This window comes from Falco peregrinus, chromosome Z (genome assembly GCF_023634155.1).
Source record: "Falco peregrinus isolate bFalPer1 chromosome Z, bFalPer1.pri, whole genome shotgun sequence".
Lineage (NCBI taxonomy): Eukaryota > Metazoa > Chordata > Aves > Falconiformes > Falconidae > Falco > Falco peregrinus.
The window spans coordinates 60,373,622-60,389,057 of NC_073739.1; the positions used below are offsets into that span (position 1 = coordinate 60,373,622).

Consider the following 15,436-nt stretch of genomic DNA (forward strand, 5'->3'; position numbering starts at 1 on the left):
CCCAGAACTGCACACAGTGCTCAAGGTGAGGCCACACCAGCACTGAATACAGCAGGTTGATGACTCTTCTGGCCGGCTGGTTAAGCTGTTTGATGCCCCCCAGGATGCCGTTTGCCCTCCTGGCTGCCAGGGCAGCCAAGCTGTCAGCCAGCAAGCCCAGACCCTGCTCTGCAGGGCTGCTTTCCGGCCACTGCTCTCCCAGTTTATACTTCTGCCTGGCATTATTCCACCTCAAGTACAGAATCTGGCATTGGAACTTGTTAAAGTTCATCCCATTAATCATTGCCCCGTGCTCCAGTCTAGCTACATCCCTCTGCAAGGCATCTTGTCCTTCAAGAGTCAACAGCACCTCCCAGTTTGGTATCATGAGCAAAGTTGCTAATGGTGCATCCAACTCCTGTATCCAGATTATTGGTAAGTGTATTGAACAGGCCCTAAACACTACTGCTGACCAGTTACCAGCCAGATACAGCCCCAAAGGCAGTGGCATGCCTTTTCCTGGGCCTGTATACAGACAGATATTTAGCCCTGTTTGTCCACTATCATCTCAGTCAGAAGTGCTCAAAATCAGCGTAAAACAGCACGACAGCACAGGCTGAACCACCTTTACAAAATATTTACCTTCCAGCATAAAACCTCTTCAGGTGCTGTTTGACAATTTCAGCTGTGTAAATGTAGACACTCCATTACACATTAACTGACCAGTCTATGTAGTCTGAAAGGTAAAGCAGGCTGAAGTACCCTCAAAGATGCCACAGGGAAGCACCCCTTCCCTTCCCTCCCCTCCCCTCCCCAGCAGTTAGCCCTCCGGACAGCAGATTCACTTACTTCACAGGAACTATATAAACCTTAGGAAGCCTTCTTGTGTCCTATGTCTTTGCCTTTCAGGGAGCACCATGAAGGGCACAATTCACACTTTGAGAAATTAAAAGAAAAAAAAAAATCCGAGTTGGAAGGCCAAACCTGATTTTCAGAACCAGCATATTAACTAAGCACATAATATATATCCTTGTTTCAGAAGGAAATCTAAAACTTTTGATACACACCCTGCAGTGACACTGTGCAGTGACCTCACAGTTAAACTGCTCCAGTTCTTGCGGTTCTACAGCTGAATAAACTGTTTTCCCAAACGAACTGACTGACTGCCCCCACCACCATGCACTCTCGGTGGCTTCGCTCAGTTGTTCCTCAGGCTGTGTCCCTTGGAACCGGCTGTGTCCCACAAGGAGCAGCCCCAGCCTCTCCTCACAGAGGCTAGCCCTGCAGCCCACCCCTGCCATGCTCTGTATTAAAAACTGTCGTGACAGGCCAAGCCAGAAAAGTTAGCCTTTTAAAAGAGGGGTGACAGCAAGGCTAAGCAGAGTCACTGCTGTCAGCAGATGACTAGTGCAAACCCGTGGCCTGCCTCAGCGTGGATGTGGGGTCCTCCTGAGGACCCTGCTTGGTAGAGGGCTCGGAGGGGCCCCACAGCCACCTGTCAGGAGGCAGTGAGATGGTCTCTTCCGCATTTAAAGCCTGTTTCCTGGCTCTCTAGGAAGTAGTTGCCAATGAAAACTGTAGATATAAAGATTTTAATTTACTGGAACACCATGCTGACCTGTTTTAATATTTATATATTCTACAAATATATTTACTATTACCCAAACAGTGCTGCCAAAAGTGCTACCAGCAGTTTGAGAAACAAAAACTCATGATGCTCATTTTAACATCTTTCTCACAGTACATCCTGTTACTTACACTATTTTGATCATAATCTTCCAAACTTTAATGAACAACTGGAAATTTTAGTTGCAAGTGTGCCCTCTTCTGAAACAGGTTGTCCCAGACCTTGTATGAATTGCTGTCATGGACAGAGGACTTTTTTGGAGTAATGCACCATCCTATTTGCTACTCCTTTCAATATACAATACTAGAGATGTTAGCTTGCTGCCAGGTCTATCAACTTGAGATTTCTATTGAGCCAATGGCTAACCAAGAGACAACAAAAATTCATATAAATCTGCCTCTTTAGCAGACAGATGCAGGAATTCTGAATTGGGCCAGAGAATTTTCAGGTTTGTAGCCTAACGCAAACTTTGCAGAGGCGGCAGGAAACTGGAGAAGGAGCAAGAGTTATGGCCTGTGAAGTACAAGATCAAATACTGGAGGGAAATGTACATTTGTAAAGCATTAATGCTATATTTTCATGCTTTGTGTAGGAGTATACCATCATCCTGGTTAAACTTCCATGAAATACCATTTTCAATTTAGCTCCTGTAAATGGCCCATGTTTTCTAAGACTTCGCGCTTCTTGTGATGATACTCTGTAATGTGATGGCCACGGTGTGCAATTCTAACCCAGAAAAAGCACTTTGTAATACCTTGGCCTCTAAGTTAGCCATAATATTCTCTTCTAGATAACGCATCATACAGTCACCTTAATGTTAGAGTGCAAGATACAGTCATTCACAGCTAATGCCTGATTTCTGATGTTTGCTGAGTAGCCAGTGCAATTAATGTGTATTATAAATAGCATTCAAAATAATTAAATTTCACATAATAATAAAAGGACATCTATACAGAGTTGTATAAAGAGGAAGTAATTAAAACCATAGCATACTACCTACCTAAAGGTATATATTTAAGGTTTCCACGGCAACCTTAACTGCATTTCCTCCCTTGTATGATTTCAAAGGCTCAGCATTTCACACTGAATACTTTCACCAATTGAAGTATTATTTTGAAACCTGACATTTCTAGGGTTCTTAATACCAACCCAGTTCACACAGCAACATTATAAATTATTCAAAAGAAACTGTCCTAATACATAGCTCACAACAAAGGTGGAACCTGCCCCAAAGTGGTGTCATGTATTATGGATATGTAGCCTTTTCATAGATAAGGTACTGCTGGCAGCTTCCTTTTGGAACCTTGTTTCATCTCCTCTGTGACACTGGCTGAAAAACTATCTGGCCTGGAAAATGCCATATTAAAACTGAAAGTAAGAAGGAAGACTTCTGCAAATATAAAATGGGAAAAATTAGTTTATTTGAATTACAACTCATTAAAGAACATACACCAAGTGCACCTGGAAAAATGCTGGTTGTGAGCAAAAGCAACACTGGATTACTGCTGCATTAGCTCCAGTTGTTCCAATTTTGAACCTCTAACTTTTGCTTAGACCTGTAACTGACTTCAGCAATTGTGTATAGTTACACAGATATGCGTCCACTTCTTGGCTGCTTGCATTTTAAAAATGAAAGTCACTTTTACAGCTTACTAGTAACATAAAGGCTAGCAACCTGAGAGAGGGACCTGGGTTTTTAGAGCCAAAGTAGATAGGTCCGACTCTTTATAGGCTGCTTTACTTAAATGCTAAGTAAAAACTACGTTATTTAGTTATTCCTATTGCAAGGCCTCATAGAAAAGCCCTGAAGAAAACACATTTACACATATTGTCAAGTTTAAGGTAATCTTTAAAGTTGTTAACAAAAATGTTCCGATACCTTGAGTAAAAACTCTTCAACACTAATACATTTTGTTTCAGAATTTTTACGGTACATGAAAATTTCCTCATTCTGCCAAATGCATTTGAAATTTGGCAAACTTTACTATAGCTTCTGTGTAAGGAGACTTGTATTTTCAAGAGTAACCTAATAAGGCGCGGTACAAACAACTCATCTGGAAAAGATACAGGGATCATTCATATGTAGACATGCTTTGAGATCATCACAAAAAACCCCTGTAAATATGTATTTGCTATAAATCAGCACAATAGATTTGTAAAATCCATATTTTAAAATTGTAAGTTGGAATTCATAGATACAACATACATGTTTTCATAGTTAATTAACATTTTCATATCAATGCCTATGATACACTACTACATTTCATAATGTACTGTATATACATATAGTATAATATATAAAGCATATAAATATATATAAAATATATACAATTAGCATATTGTACTTAATAAGTACATCAACTGATCTTTCACTTAAAAAGCACTACAGAAAGCCTGTAAAGGCGTACATGGACATCACTGAACCTGGCTGAATGCTGAACATCAGAACTAGAATGCTGCAAAGTGGGGAAAAAAAATACTGCATTTGTTTAATTAAGAAAATTAACAATTTTTCCTTCAGTATTTACTTGCTAAAGTTTTGAATCTTGCTTTTAATGTGGTGGATATTTACATGGATACTTGCTAAACTTAAGCAATTGATTTGTGCATTTTTAAAATTGTTTCTTAATGTACATCTAATTATTAATATCTTGTATTGTTTTCCTGAGGAAAGCTACTTTTTGCCTGGTACATAAAATTTATTTTAGACCTAAGTCTCTGGTTTGGCTTCAATCCCAGTATATTCTGATTTCTAAACAAACTGCAAAACGTATCATATGCGTATCATGATTAAAAAGCTGCAGTCTTCACTGTGGATCCTGCACCGTATTAAATCACTGCTATAGTTCCATTTATTGCATTGGAGTTACATTTCTTATTTTAATATACTTGCCAGGTTTGGTCTCAGTATAAAATAAGAAAATGGCCTACTTAAAATGAAACACTGTACTGATACAACTTTCATCATTCCAGATCTGGTCCTGGAGACTAACAAATGATCATATATTACAGCTGGGTTTGAAACTGAAAAATGTTTCAAGTAAGCTAAGTAATTTCTCAGTAGGGAAAGGTTAAGTACATAAGTACATGTTTTTAAATGCTCTTAATCAGGTGCCACTTTTAAAAGCAGTAGTATCAAATGCTAGTAGTATCAAAGGCTGCTTGCTACAGTAAAGCACATTCTAAACATACACGTGTTTCAGTTCCCGTACGCTTTCTTTCGCTGGTGCCAAGAGACAGAGAAAAAAGCCTATAGGCTTTTTAAGTTTAGGCAAAAGTTCCACAGAGGGTTTTTTTCCTGCATTTTTTCTCCTTGAACTGTTGAACCTGGAGCTGCTCTGCAGCTCTGCAACCTTCCAGCACTATTCACCTTCATACAGCAACAACACCTGGAGCATTTCATCTCTAGAAGTTTCAGAAAATTGCAAATAGCACCAAATAGGAACCTTAATGTCACGTAATTGTTTCCATTCTATGAGAGAGGCTGCAGCTGTTTTACCAGAGACCTCTTTGGTAATGACTTCTGGAAACCACTCTCTTTTCTATGAGAACTAAGTATTGTTTGCAGAGGCTGAATTCCGCCTCTGCTTCTATTACAGACCACAGAGACTCCTAGGAACTGTCCTCACCTTTAATGTCCCCAGGCCCTTAACTGCTGCGATGGAGAGACGGGACGCTGCTTGATGCAAGCAAGCGTCGATTTATTGTACACAATCACGAGTTTATATATGTTTTCAGAAGCTGCGCGCTAGGCATTACTGACTAGGCAATCCCCGACTGGCGGTTAGCTACAAGCAAGGACACTTTAAGTGTTTACAGTCATCAATTAACAGCAAGGTGTTACCTCTCCTTGGCACCATCCATCCCCCAACTCCCCTATCCTCTCTCGGCATGACTCACCCTGTTAATTGTTACCTATTCACACTCCGCGTCCTCCCAGGGTTCCTGACCTATGAGCTCGAGCACACTCCCCTCAGCTAACTGATTGCCACCCATGGTCCTGATTTCCAGGCCCACTCCTGCACTTAACCACAAGTAAATCAAAACATGGCCCTTGTGATAAATTGTGAACTGTTTGTTCATCAAACTTTGGCAGAATAATGGAAATTTATGTGAAGTATGCAAGGTCAGCCACAAACATCCAGCTATGTAAACACGATATGCAGGAATGCTAAAGAGACTTTAGAAAGAGAGGGAGCTGGGGCCTGAAACTTGAGAAAGAGAGGGGTGGGGGACTCATGAAGACGAGGAGTCCGTGAAGTGAGGAAGACAAGGTGCCTTCATCCCCACGACCACCAGGAGGAAGGCAGCAAACGACCCCCTTAGCAACAAGCCGCGCAGACACAGAATGCACCACTAAAAAAGACACATATACTGGAAGACAAAGGGTATAAAACCAGTGACTTTTGGGAAGTGAGTGCATGCCGTTGGTGGAGCAGGAGACTCCCCGGCCGCTCAGCGCTGTTTTGCTTACTTGTCGCTTGCTTTAATAATTTTTTTTTTTTTTTATTTGGCCAGTCTCTGTCATTTAATTGGACAGGTAAACTATAACAGCCCTGACGGAAGTTTTTGAGGGCAGTTCAGCAACCAGACTGGCCCTAGGCAGGGCCTGGCCCTGGGCACTGCTTGTCCCCTAACCCTAGCACTGCCCATAGCTCACTACCCGCAGCCCAGACCTCCCCGGGGCAGCCCCTTGCCAGTCCCTGCGCCCACCGGCTTCATCTTTCTCTGAACTCAGACCCTAGCCTTACCCCAAGCCACAGGCTGAGCCTTACCCTAGGACCACAAATAATAAAAACAATAATAAAAAAAATTGCCAAAATAAAAAACTGTCAGGGGAAGTTACTTTCTGTCCAAAGATTACCTTTGTGGTTTCACTCCATATATGCCACTAGGGTTTGTCTCTCATAAACGTAATTCTAACCACAGCATAGGCTGATCCTTATACAAGGATCCCAAGCCACGGCCAAGGTGAAAAGTCCTGTGGGAAGGATTCACCTGGAGCCGAAACCCTCCGCTGCCAGTCCATTTGCAGCCCTACTTCATCCGGGCCCCTGCACTTTCTCTTCCATTAAGTCCACCAGGAGCAGCCAGGGCCGGACACCACGCGGCCCTGCCGGTGGGCTCTCCCTCAGGCCAGGAGCTCTTGGGGGAGCCAGCCTCAGCTCACCCAGTCCCTCTCAAAGACTGAAGCTTTAACAGCATGTGTGCACACAAACTCTTCGTTTCAGCTCCTAATTGACACCAAGAGTTCACTGATGGCAACTGTCCCTCCCCAGAGCAAGGAATCAAACCCTGATTTGGCTCTTACCTTCTCAACTCTCCATCTTTCAGGGCGCAAGCATCAGCCCATCCTTGACTTCAGATTCATCCTAGCACACTTACAATCTCTGGTGGCCAAAACCTAACTTATGTATTCAAATATTACCTTTTTCACACTTCAGAACAGTAGTTCAATTACAACTGGTCAGTAACTTTGAAAGCAAAATACCCGGGCTGTTATTCCCATCTTTTGGCCTCGGCCCGAACCGGCTGCGAGGAGCACTGTGAGCTGCCACCTCTGCCCTTGCTCCCGCGGCAGCACCGACCGGCCGCCAGGCCCTTGCCGGACAAACCCCCGGCGAACCACGGCAGCCGGGGCAGGGGGCTGCGCGGAGCTGTAACGGCGGACGCGGTGCAGCTGCCGCCCCAGCGTAAGGCGCCGGGCTGGCACCTCCCGGGAACAGCTGCGCCCGAACGGAGGGGCCGCCGCCACCGCACGGGGCCGCCGCCACCGCACGGCGCTGCCCGTGCCTCTCCGCACCCTTAGCACCTCACCGGGAAGCTACCCCAGCCGCCAGCCCGCCGGTGAGGTGGCAGCCCTATCCGGCGAGTAACGACCACCGGCCCCACGGCCCGCCGCGCCGCTAAGGGCGACGAGCCCCGCGGTGCGGCGGGGAAAAAGCGGTGCGAGAGGCGGGCGGAGCCGCCGTTTCCTGCCCGAGTCTCCTCATCCGGGTGAGAGGCCCTAGCCGGAAGGGCTTCCGGGTGTTGTGGGCCTCTGCTGCGGTGGCACGGGTGCGAGCCAGGGGCTTGGTCCGTGCTGCCTGCGGGCCCACGCCGCCTGTCCTCGCCCCCACCCTAAGTGAGTCTTGCGGTGCGGGGGTCCCCTTTTGCTACGGGGAGAGGTGCGGGGGGTTTGGGGCCCGAGGAACGGAGGGTGGCCCCGGCCGCCGCCTGCTAGGCCGCGGGGTGCTGAGGGCTGGCGGGGCGCCGCGGGAGCGGGTGTGCCGGGGCCTGGCTGCTGGGGCTTGGCTGCTGGGGCAGCCTGCCGGCGGGCACTGTGGGCTTCCCCCGAGGGTGCGCTCCTACCTGGAAAAAGTGCCCCATGGGACAAGCACACCTGAGTTGTAGTGGTTGCAAAACTCCTTTTGGAGACCTAGGCAATTTCTACCAAGGTAGTCCCTGCTGAGAGTCATGGTAAATGCCTTTGCAGCTGCAGTGAGACAGCAGTGTTGCTACATGGTTTGGTTCTGGTTTGGGGAAGGTAACGCCTTCGTTGCTTTTCTTTCTGGTGCCTGCAACTTCAAAGGCTAAAATGAACATGTTACTTTTGCAACTCGATCTTGAATTCTGACGCATGGTTCTGATCCTGATGAATTATATCCATAAACTGGTTATGTATACTGTGTGTGATGCTGAGAGTGCCCAGGCTGCTCAGAGGTGAACGAGATGTGTGTATTATATTGCCTGTCCATGCTAGAAATGGAAAAGTTCAGATGCACGCAAATATCATTCAGATTAAGTGCATCAGGTGGGTTTCGTGCCATGCAATTTGCATTTATTTCTTCAGCAGAATTGAAAGTAAACATCCCCAAAGTAACTTTCATTAATAGGTAATATTACCCTGCCCCACCCTCCCAAGAAAAAAAAAAAGAAAGAAGCCTGTGAGGGCATTAATCTTGTCAACTTTTTTTTGGCGCTAATACAGCAGTGGCTATGTAGGTAGTACTTGGACTTGGCTAGTGTGGGCTGTTGTCACAGGGAGTAAGGAATGAAGACAGACCAAATAAATTCCCTGGTATTTATTTGCCTGTGTTCCATGCTAATGCTGCATGCAGTGACAGTTGGAGCTGTCTGAGGAGGTTAAAACATGACAACAGTCCATAGTGCTAGGAGAGAGCACTTCAAAGGAGATATCATGGCTGTGGTAACAGTGAGACCTTACTACAGTAAAGTTAGGAATAACCAATTTTATTTCAGTGCATGAGAGAATGCCTATTAATATAACTGTTTATACAAATTTTTTTGTGTGTGTGTATATATATTTAGTTTGGTAATTGAGACAACCCAAAAGTGATACTTAAATTTTTATTCCAAATAGAGATTGCTGCGTGGTGATAGGATTTCCATGCCAAGGTGTGGGCCTATCAGCACTTTTTCCAATTGTATTACTGTAGTATTGGGTTGGTAAAAGGATTTTTGTGTAATAGTTGGAGAAATACTGCCATTGTTCTTATGGCTTCTAAATGTTCCAGTAAAAAGTTGCTTGAAAAAACGTCATCTTCTTGTATTTGAATCCCTGTATTGCACTAATTGGATAACTATTGTTATGCAGAGTATTGAGATCAGTCATGTACAACTGTGTTTATCAGTGACACATCTTTGGTTGCAAAGTTCCTGCTTAAGACAATAAAAAACAAATGAAGAAACCTGAAAATAATGTCAGGTTTTCACTGCAGCAAAGAGATATGTCCAGCACTGATACCTTGTGTTTAAAATCTTCTGATACATTTTTTCCAGTGTAAAAATGAACTTTTGTTTTCAGCATGTAAGTTGAGCTTAAGGTAAAATACTAATGATTTGCAAAGTGGTTGCAGTGCACAGTTCAGCCTGTTGCAGAGACAAAGGTTTTCTTTTTCATCCAACGTTTCTGCTAATGTGTAATGCATATAATGATACAAGACCAAATAGCAGTCAGTTGTGCCAGAATAAATTTCAAATTTAGGAGATGGTAAACCTACCTTTTTCTATCATGGATTCCATTCAGCAAGCACAAACATTAAAATTACACTATATATATGACATTTTTAAAGCATGATAGTTGACTTTCCAATTGTTGTCATTATTTGACTGCTTCTTTGCATATCATATCTTGAAAAAAATTAATTTTACTTATAGTTCATGATCAGCTGCATCTTCATGTTTTTATGATGTAGTCAAGTGTTTCTTCACACATATTGTGAACCTCATTGTGGAATGTTTGAAATAAGAAACATATTCCACTATAATATGTTACTTTTCCTTCAGATAAAAACTATGTCCTGTGTCGTGTAATTTTTCTAAAATTAAACTTAAAATGGAGGGGACCAAATAAAAATACACTTTTAAACATAAATAAAGGAAGTAATAGTTGTGAAACTGAGGAGAATATACTATTTTTATTTGGTGTCTTCTCCTGAAAAGAGATAAAGCTAGCCCACAATCACAATTCTTTTAAGGAATTTCTGGAAATACGTTTTAGATTATTTGAATTTTTAACCAAGAGTTTAAAATGTAACTAGGATTTCTTGTTGCCTAATTTTGACTTCTTTTTTGTTTTTTAAATGTAGGTGAAAGGATACATGTTCACTTCAAGTACAAAGGAGGATGTTTCCAAAATCCCATGATTTGAGTCATCCACAGTTCCTTTCAAAATATCAACAGCAGAGTGATTTCTTCAATAAGCTTTGTCTAAGTATACCACCTTTTCTCTTTCAGCAGCAAGTTACTGATGCTCAGTTTAATTTTCAGAACACAGAGTAAGTACAGTAAGATTTGATAGTGGGGATTGGGTTGTAAAAGAGAGTTAACAGTTTCTTAAAAGAAATATTTCTGTTCATGGAGGATGTGTTTCACTGTTTTTAACATTAAACTGCGTTAAACTTTAAAAAAAAAAATAGGAAGGGGTTGTGTAAAAACAGAGCTGTAACATTTCTGTTGGTGACCTGCAGTTTTAATGTTCTCCTGCATTGTGCATAATGAATGAGATGCCATTGCACTGACTAGAGGTGGTAATCCACAGTTCAGTTTTAAAGATCTTAATTTGTATTTGTTTACTGAGGATAACAGGGAGGACATGAGAAGGGGAAGAAACATTTATTCTTGGGGCTAGATTTGAAGACACTGAAGTGTTCTTTAGGCTCTTTAAATTTAATAGTACCTAAAGTTAATTTGTTTACTGACCTCTTCTTACACATGTGCTATGAAGAATGACCATCTTCTGTTTCATTAATGAAAAATATATTACATACTGAGATACCTTTTCATTTTGAATAGAAAAGACAGATGTATTTCTTCTAAGAAAAAAATGTCAGGACTAGCTGAGTTTAATATTCACTTTAAGAAAAACCACTAAACCATAAAAAGCATCTTGGTTATCATATGAGTAACAGTTATGGACTGTGGTCTCTCCAGGGCTCTCTTCAGTGGGAATCTTCCAACTACTCCACCTGTTACACTGCAGCCAATGACTTGCAGAAATAGCAGTCCAGGACATATGTCTGATGCCCCCATGTCATTCCGAGCAAGAAAGTAAGTTCTTTGTGTGTATGTGATTAATTCTGCTTTTAATGTACCTGTGGTGAAGCTTGTCTTAATACCAATTTCATGTGCAACTTGATTACGTTAGCAGTTGCAGTACTGAATAAAATGTTTTTTGATGAAACAGGCCATGTCATGGCTTTTTAAAGCATTCGTGTACCTGCTTTTGAGAACTGTAGTACTCATAAGTGACTTAGTATGTGTATTTTTTCTCTTCAAACAGTTGTAGCCTTACAGAACTGTGATTTACATGTTTTATTTTAATACTGTAATAGAATGATCAAATCATTTAGGTTGGAAAAGACCTTTAAGATCATCAAGTCCAACTGTTAACCCAGGACTGCCAAGTCCATCACTAAACCATGCCACTAAGTACCACATCTACATGTTTTTTAAATATCTCCAGGGATGCTGGTTCCACCACCTCCCTGGGCAGCCTGTTCCAATGCTTCAGCACCCTTGCAGTGAAGAATTTTTTCCTAATACCCAAACTAAACCTCCCCAGTGTAACTTGAGGCTGTTTTCTCTCATCCTGTCACTTGTTGTCTGGGAGAAGAGACCCACCCCCATCTGCCTCCAGCCTCTTCTCGAGAGAGGCAGCTGTAGAGAGCAGTAAGGTCCCCCCTGAGCCTCCTCCTCACCAGACTAAACCACCCCAGTTCCCTCAGCCGCTTCTTATAAGACTTGTTTTCTAGACCCTTCCCCAGCCCCGTTGCCCTTCTCTGGACACGCTGCAGCACCTCTACGTCCCTCTTGAAGTGAGGGGCCCAAACCTGAACACAGTATTTGTGTTCAGTTTCATTCATAGGTCATAGGCTGTGTGTGCTTGCCTGCAAAAGGGTTTGTGTCAATATAATTGAGTGTTCTTTTCCTGTTAGTTTGTCAAGAGTAAGACTGTACCCTCACTCTTTTATGGAAATTGTAATGTTTTTCTGGTGACACACTAGACATTTCTCCTGATTTTCTTAATTACGTGATCCTTTATTTTTCAAACACAAAGTGCTAAATTCAGGCATACGTAAGTTCTTTGAATTTTATTCAAACATAGTTTTTCTACTTTTCAAAAAACCTAAACTTACTTGAATTTACATAACTTCCTTTGTTACTTTAGTTACAACAGAAGGAGGAATTTCAGATGAATGTGTGGTTTTATTTTCTTTTAGCATTCTAGAAAAAGTCACTTCTTAGCAGTTCAAAAATAGTAGTTGATATGTGTTTGTAATAATTCTGTGAATTGGCTGATGGGGAGGAAGCTTTATGTAATCTGTCTTCAAAACTATTTCCTGTATGCTGTTTCTCTTCCAGATTTAACAGATCATAAAATACATAGAATTAAGTATATGGTGTTAAGCTTTAATTGAGCTTATAACTGTCACATGAACTAAAGTTCCTGGTTTCGTGCTACATGCATGTTTTCCCCTTGACCAGTCTGGTTTATGGAAAGCTATGCTATGTTAGGAAGTTTGCAGTCAACTAGTTGATCCTTAGATCTTGAGTTGACTCTTCTTAAGGTATATTTGCTGAACATAATTTTATGCAAGTTCTCAGTCAAAATACGCTGAAACAGTGTTGTGCTTTGATTTAATGTTACGTTATGAGTTCCTTTAAGATTGCAGGAAGGTAATGTTATTAGAACCTCTTTCAGACTGGAAAACTGAAACGATGGCTTGAGGTCTCTTCAGTTAAATTTTTGTTATTAGTAATACTGTCTGTTCAGGTCCCCAAACTACTTTGATTCCAGCTTTTCTGACTACAAGAAATTACTATGGTTTTACTAATATTTCATTTGTTGACACACATGAACATTTGATTACATGCTCTTTAATTAGAAGAATGTATGATTACCCCCATACTGGTTAACTTTATGCAATACTTGACCTATAAACAAAGCATGAATATTCTTTGCTGTGGATGGGCCACAGTATTCGGCCACTGATCAGCTTTTCAGCTTTTTCTTAATGAATAGTTAAGACGCCAAAGTGTAATACCAGTGTATCTCTTCAAATATATTTGAGTTCCTGTGACAAACAACGTAATGAAGATATACAGACCAGTGTTTGAAACTGAGACTTCAGGTTTATGACGCGTCTAGCTTAATATCATTGTTAGTTCTATTTGCCAAATGTAGTGTTTCTTTCTTGCCTAGATTACATGGTTTACTGTCTGTATAATCTAAGACACTGGCAAATGCTACATTGAATTGCTATTGTGATGTTTCTTTTTCTCTCCTCCCAACTGCTGAATTCATTAATCACTGGGTATTCAGAACTCCACAAAACTTCTCACTGCACTTACGTGAATTTAAAAGAAAAGTACCTTTACATAGTCTGTGTATCTTTTTTTTTTTTAAAAAAAAAAAAAAGTATGTTGTCCCTGAACTACTGTGATAACTTTTCAAGGTGTCCTTGCTTAGCTGAACTTGCCATTTAGGTTTAAACTGGTTAGTACAGACACTCTTGTAAAGTAGTTGCATCAATTCACTTCACGGGTAGCTGCACTTTTACAGTTGTACATTCTCTTTTCCCATTCCAGGTGTATTTCACCTAATATCTAGGATGGACACCTTTTGTTCAGTAGAATACTTGCTTTTAGTGAAATAGTCACATAATTAAGCATTGATATTTGTACTTTATAGCAACTTTCTTCTGATCGTAGACTGGAGCTTGCAAACTAGAGGGATTTCTTTCTTTCTCTCTCTCTCTCTCTCTCTCTAGGAGACTAAGTGTAGAAAGTGCTCCGCATGATGCCAAACGGCAGCGGTTTCATTCACAACGTCCTCAAACAACTGTAGTTAACCAAGCAGTGCCTTTACCAGGAGGATGTAGATACTTCTTTCCAGGATCAATTCCATCTCCACTGTTCAATACACGTAACGTACAAGATTTAGGTGGATGTGCCAGTCTATTGCAAGATACTATATTTCCAGATCTTACAGAAACCACGCTCCCTGCGGCCAAAGATAAGGTAATATCTTTCTATGCCTGTGCTTTACATCTGTCTTCTGAGTAGGCAGCATGCAAGTGGTTCTGTGGGAGACCACAAAAATTTCTGCAAGGTTCTTAAATATGTCATAGCATCTCTATTGCTGAGCTGTCATTAGAAGGTATTTCAATAAATGTAGCTGCCACTGTGGTCCTTTATAGTCTCCTTGTGTGTGTTTGGGTTTGGAGCATTTCTGGGGAGTAGGGGTGGTGTTTGCTTATGTTGTTTGGTTTCCATACTAATGTCAGGAAAATTGCCTGCTCCAGGAAGCAGAAATTGGAGGGATGGTGCATTTGTCACATGTCTGGGGGTAGGGAGAGTCTTGATGAAAGAAAACCCGCCCTAGTAATGGCAGAGAAGCCCATTCTGAAAAAATAGTGTTGGACCTGTAAAGACGTTCTCTGCCTGTCTCCAGAAAAAGATAAAAAGTTACTGTCCTAGCTGTTCTACACACAGAAGAGGATGCCTTTTTTAGGTGGGCAGTGCAGTTGGAACTCAGGTTTTTTTCTTTCTTTAGTTAGATGAAAAGCATGTGGCTAATCAGTCCTCATACTTGATCTGCACCAGTGTGAACGGGTTTTTTAGTATCAATATGCCTGTTGATTATAGCATATAACAGTGTTGTGAAAGAGAAGCAGTTAGTGCCTCCTTCCACCAAAGGTCTGACTACTTCTTTAATAGTTTCTGTGGGATAAAAAAGCTAACAAATAAGTTTTAATATTTATTTTTCTCCCTATTATTGGTAGGCAAACTGTTGATGTTAAAGTCAGCAGAAGATATCTCTGGTCTTTCCCTGCTTATTCCCTGAAAGGCTGCAGATACTGATGAGGCAAAAATTATTTCCTGTGGATAGATACTTTATAACAGATAGAACAATTTAAATATAAAAACCTTGCAGAAATTTCTTCCAGGGAGTTGTTCAATATGAATTCAAGTGCACTAAAACCCTAGACAATGGAATAGGTCATAAAAAATTATGCTGGGTATTTTTTTTTTTAATGCAGTCTTCTGTGTTTCATGTAATTGCATCTCTGGCAGGAATGAATGTTCACTTTTCTCTGTCTTTGCTTTTTGAATGTGTGTGTCAAGTTAAGTCAGCAGGTTTTGGACTTGTTTCAAGTGTATCAGCAAAAGAACTGTGATTTGAACAGAAAAGAGCTCTGCAGAATAGAACTCCAGAGAGAAATTCAGCACATTTTTCCACGTATGTTTTGCATTTGATTACTTAATATCAGTTTCAATGTTTTTCAGGTTTGCGGTTCTTCCTTCCTTTTAAACCATGATATG

At 41.4% G+C, this 15,436-nt stretch overlaps 1 protein-coding gene across 5 annotated transcripts in view; it reads left to right on the forward strand.

Moving 5' to 3' along the window:
- The first annotated feature begins 7,592 nt into the window (after positions 1-7,592).
- TENT2 (terminal nucleotidyltransferase 2) overlaps positions 7,593-15,436 on the forward strand; it is a 45,305-nt gene continuing 37,461 nt past the window's right edge. The window contains exons 1-6 of one of the 5 annotated variants that reach the window (XM_055790737.1): positions 7,602-7,730; positions 8,178-8,399; positions 10,198-10,386; positions 11,042-11,158; positions 13,882-14,131; positions 15,239-15,353. In XM_055790737.1, the coding sequence (XP_055646712.1) occupies positions 10,235-10,386; positions 11,042-11,158; positions 13,882-14,131; positions 15,239-15,353 (634 nt within the window). In that variant the 5' untranslated portion in view covers positions 7,602-7,730; positions 8,178-8,399; positions 10,198-10,234. Of the gene's footprint in view, positions 7,774-8,177; positions 8,400-10,197; positions 10,387-11,041; positions 11,159-13,881; positions 14,132-15,238; positions 15,354-15,436 lie in introns of all 5 variants that reach the window. The other 4 variants (XM_055790736.1, XM_055790739.1, XM_055790740.1 and 1 more) reach the window with 4 other exon arrangements.